Below are 4,916 nucleotides of genomic sequence, written 5' to 3'. Positions count from 1 at the left end.
TATTAGTATTAGAGGTTTACGGAATAGTTATAAGTATTAATATTACTTATACTATTTTAACTACCCTAAACCTTATTACTAAATAACTTAACGTTCTAAAGATCCCTATTATAATCTATATAGATTTATACTTACTATATAAATACCTCGTTAAGCTAAGTACTATAAAAAAAAAGCGCCTTATAATAAATATTATAGTACTTTAATAATTATATAAACGCTACGAGTTTTATAAAATCCGTTAAATTAGTAGTAATAATAACTTAGCTAACGGGTTTATAAAGAGTATATTAAATAAGTTCTTTAAGTAATTTGTTAATAAAGGAATTATTATAATTAAAATAGAAGGGTAAGTAATACGTAATTAAAATAGTAGTATATTATAAGTAATAAGTTATTTAGCGAACGTATATACTTCTTGGGCTTTAGCTTAGAGAGAAACGTATATATTTAGGGCGTAATTAAACTAATAAAAAGCTCTTTTTTAACTATACTAAATTTAATAATTTTTAAAGAGTTTAAGTATATAAATTATATATATTAAAAGATAAAGAAGTAATTAAAAAAAGAGGATAATGAAATTTTTATATAAATAATTATAATAAAAGCTATACTAAAATTTTAGTATATAGCTTTAGGTATTTCTAAATAAGGGATTAATAATAAATTCTACTATTAGTTTTTATTAGTAAGGGACCCTACCCCTATTCTATTTATTTTTATTATAAGAGTAAAAAACTATTAATATTAAATTACGAAGTAAAAAAAGGACCTTATTAAGTAGTTAGGTAAGGGTAGTAGGTAAGTAGTCTGGGCTTATATAAACGGACCCTTCTACTTACTTATACCTATAGAGGGATCGCGGGCCCTACTTACGAACTTCTACTCCTATACACACGTAATAGACCTATACTGACCTATTAACCTTATTGCGACCGAACGGTCTGACCTGCCTACGTATATACTAACATCAACAGTCTGGAGAAGGGTCTCGAAACCGGACCTTGGCGGATGTTGCCGTTTGTTGTCTTGTCCGTAACGGCCGCTAATCTTCGTCCAGATATCTAGATCCTATGTTCCCGCCAGGAACCTTCAGAGTGCCTTTTTGAGATGTATCACAGCGGGACGGACCGGAGTAATGCGGCTAGGCAGACGCGAAAACTCATCTCGCCGTCAGCAGAGCTTATCGTTGCAGAGAGCAAAAGAGTCATTAGACCCATGTCCGTGTCCCCGAAACTATTCCGGAAATGGCAGCTTCACAAGTGAGAAGTATTAGTCACACTCTCACAACATACAACAACGCCTCGAGTTCTCAACCAACTTCCAGTAAACAGCTCACAACTCAATACATACCCACCAACCTACAACCCTCAGAGTCTGCAGAGATTCTAGACCCTGAAAGCTGCCAAACATGTCCCCTACGCAAGATCTTCCACCCGCAATCCTCGCCCTGCCGAAAGCAATAATACGACCCTACCACAAAACAGACGCACCCGCCCTCTCCACCGCAGCAAACTCCCCCTCCGTATCCCGCTACCTCCGCGACTCCTTCCCCCGCCCCTACACCCTCGCCGACGCAGAGTCCTGGATCGCGATGAATTCCAGCGACGGCGGCGCGCCGGTGTACAACTGGGTCATCGCCTGTCCAGAAACGGGGAGGCCTATGGGGAGTATCGGGCTCGTGCCGGGGAAGGATGTTTATGCGAGGGGGTATGAGCTTGGGTACTGGCTTGGAGAGGAGGATTGGGGGAAGGGGGTTATGGGGTGTGTTGTGCCTGCTTTTGTGAGGTGGGTTTTTGAGGGGATGGGTGGTGGAGAGGTTGATGGGGAGGGGAAGAGGAAGGTTGAGAGAGTTTGGGCGGGTGTTTTTGAGGCGAATGAGGGGAGTCAGAAGGTTCTTGAGAAGAGTGGGTTTGTGTTTGAGGGGAGGGCGAGGAGAGCTGTTGTTAGAGATGGGGTTGTGATGGATGAGCTTTTGTACTCTGTTATCAGGGACGACTTGAAGAAGTGATTATGATCGCTCAATGCAATATTGCCACCTGTGTGATTTTCCCCAGACGCCTCAATCTCTTCACAGCATGGGTGGGAGTTGTCTTGACCGAGCAATGGTAGGTCTCAATCGGTGAAAAGCATTCGTGTCAAGAAGCTTGATAAAGGTAGCTCGATCACAGATTTGCGTCTGGGCATCTAGGCTCCAAAACAGGAGGCACTAGGCGACGATCCCTATGGGCTTCAATAACCAAAGCATGGGAGTCGCTGCCTGCCACCCAAGAGAGAAATTAAATGGCGGAGCCTGGTTTAAGCAGTGATGTCTTTCTGACAATAATTAGGTTCCAGTGGGCGAGATTACAATTGAGCGGATTTGTCGCGAGACTGTCGAGGAGGATATCGTGGCAGTCTTTCGAGACAACCTCCCCCACGGCCTTGACCTTCTTTACCAAGTATCTCTCGATTACATTTCCCACTCTGGGGAGGTGGCCCAAGACATTGCTACAATAGTTCTGTCTTGTGTTCTACACATGGTAGAACCGCCGAGACCTCGGGCCCTTCTAAAGGCCATATCTGCTGAACAAGCCTTGACCTTAGACTTGACACAGGTGTTGGTGATTTGCCCAAACTTGTCTTCCTAGACATCAAGTGCGACGTACTGCGGTTCTCCCACTAGTCAGTTCGCGACTTCTTAAGGCGCCATCAGGCCTTTTACCTGTCACAGCTCACTACACCCTCGCGTCTCTCTGCATCGGAGTTTGCTCGCGAGGACTAGATCTTGTATCCATCAACGGAATGCAGATTCCAAGCGACGAATCTCATATCTACGCAGCGATGTACTGGCCGGTCCACTCCAAATTGGCATTCTATTTTGGCACAGACACACTAACTATGAAACGTGTTGAAAAGGATGTAACAACATTCATCTTTGATGGAGATTGGGATACCGCACTTTCTTACGAGAGCTGGGCGATAAATGCCCATAAGATCAATCTACTTCTTCCGGGAGACCATGCTCTGAAAGGCGAAATGAGTGCGATTGACTCATAAAACTCTGGATTCCTATTTACACTGAGCACATTTGGACTCGACTGCATTCAACACCAAGCGTTAGCGAACATCAGCAACGTGGACGTCAACCTACAAAACCATCTGTGTCAGATCTCCACTTACTTAGCCGCGGCATTTGGGCATTCAGCGACATTGTCCTTACTTGCTGATCGCGGCGCACTCGTCGACCTTTAAGTGTGGAAGACATGGGAGTCCTTCATATGCAGCTTGCTTTTCTGCCCATTTGCAACTAGTCAAAGATTGCCTCCTCCATGGCGCCAAAGTTTCGTGTGGCTCTAGATTTGGAACAGCATTTGAAGCTGCTTACCGAGGTAGACAAGAAGACGTAGCGATGCATCTTCTACAAGTGGGAGTCGTTGTCAGGGATAGAGGAGAGTATGAAAAGTTCATTGGGAGTGCAGCCTTGGTCGGGTTTGTCAACGCAGTCCAGAAACCACATGATTCTGCATTTGCTGCTTGAACATCGACAATAGCTGCCAGAGTACGAACGAAAATCAAGATCAGGAGGGCGATACAAAGCGGACAAAGCGGCGTCTTGCAGTAGTTTCTGAGTCAAACTCTCAGCAACCAAAGTCTTCTCACTTCGGATGCTGTTGCGCTTGCGGTTTAATTCAATGATAGATCGATATTGGAACTACCCCTAGACATGGGAATGGATATTGAGGCCAGCGGCGCTTTCGGTCCTCCCTTGAGAACAGCCTCGTTGCTCAATTATCAGTCGAACGTCCGGTAATTACTCCAAAGAGGCGCACTGATCAATACCTGCGGACACTTCGGCGATTCTCTACAGACTGCTGCTATCAATGGGCATGTATCGATCGTCAGACTTCTGGTCCTAGAGGCTGCCTTGAAGAATTAACAAACCGGATTTTACGGATCAGTTCTGTAAGCTGCTGCGTAACATGGCTACATTGATGTCGTTGAAGTACTCCTGGACTCTGGTGCGGATGTCTATCAGAGTGGATACTATGCCAATGCCTTTCAAGCGGCTTCCAGAGGGAGCACCAAGCCGCCTTGAAGCTGATGCGGGAAAAGCGCTGTGCCTCTCAACAAGGCTCAATACCAATTTCTCATATTGATGAATTCGAAGCTCTGGTTGCTTTACGAAGAGAGCACTCAGGAGTCGCTCTATGCTAGACATATTAGACTTGGTCGCATTCGGTCTTAGGTGTCTAGGTACCTATGATGTTTAAACTTGCCTACGTAGCCTAACAACACAGCGTAATATTACCAAGATTCCGCTTAGGATACGCTCTCATTTCCCCTAGACTGCTTGAAATCTGCGGGGTTGTGTCAAAGTCTTTCACTCATATATGCTTACTTCCAGAACAATATCACTCCTGTGTTAATCAGATCTTATCCAGGGCAGACGCCCCGGAATTCTCATTTCCTCTGGCCCTCCAACAATTCTGGGTAATTCTATATCTGGCAAATCTTCCACCAGTTTTGTCATTTAAAAAACCTTAATTGAAAGTAAATAGTCATTCATCACTCAATTTGACACCGCCATCCCAGAACAGACGCCTCCTCACTTGTGATTTGACCCTGTCAACAGCCTTACCGAGACGAGATGTCATCATCCATCCCCACGCTGTGACCTGATTAGTAGCCAACTTATGATTCATGCAACATCACGTCAGGATTTGGGATAAGTCAACATACCCACTTCCTGGCACCCCCCTGTTTCTGGCACCCACAAAAACGCGAAAATCCACCACAACCCAATGCCCACCCCCAACCTCCTTTTATCACAACATTTTCAATTCGCGTCCAAATGGGCTCATCTTTTGCACATGTCTTCTTCTATATATAATGCCTCAATATACCGAAGATCAGCTTCGTCAGGCTCTCGAGGA

At 44.4% G+C, this 4,916-nt stretch overlaps 1 protein-coding gene across 1 annotated transcript; it reads left to right on the top strand.

The window, feature by feature from the left end:
• Positions 1-1,411: 1,411 nt before the first annotated feature.
• CTAM01_17009 (acetyltransferase) lies at positions 1,412-2,011 on the top strand (the record flags this gene model as incomplete). The annotated part of the gene is made up of 1 exon (XM_060533001.1): positions 1,412-2,011. The coding sequence occupies one exon, from the start codon at positions 1,412-1,414 to the stop codon at positions 2,009-2,011; it is 600 nt and encodes a 199-aa protein (XP_060372420.1).
• Between the last annotated feature and the right edge of the window lie 2,905 nt (positions 2,012-4,916).

This window comes from Colletotrichum tamarilloi (genome assembly GCF_030869305.1).
Source record: "Colletotrichum tamarilloi strain Tom-12 chromosome Unknown Scaffold_305.1, whole genome shotgun sequence".
Taxonomy (NCBI): domain Eukaryota; kingdom Fungi; phylum Ascomycota; class Sordariomycetes; order Glomerellales; family Glomerellaceae; genus Colletotrichum; species Colletotrichum tamarilloi.
Note: the sequence above shows the minus strand (reverse complement) of the source record. Positions and strands in the feature narration are given on the sequence as shown.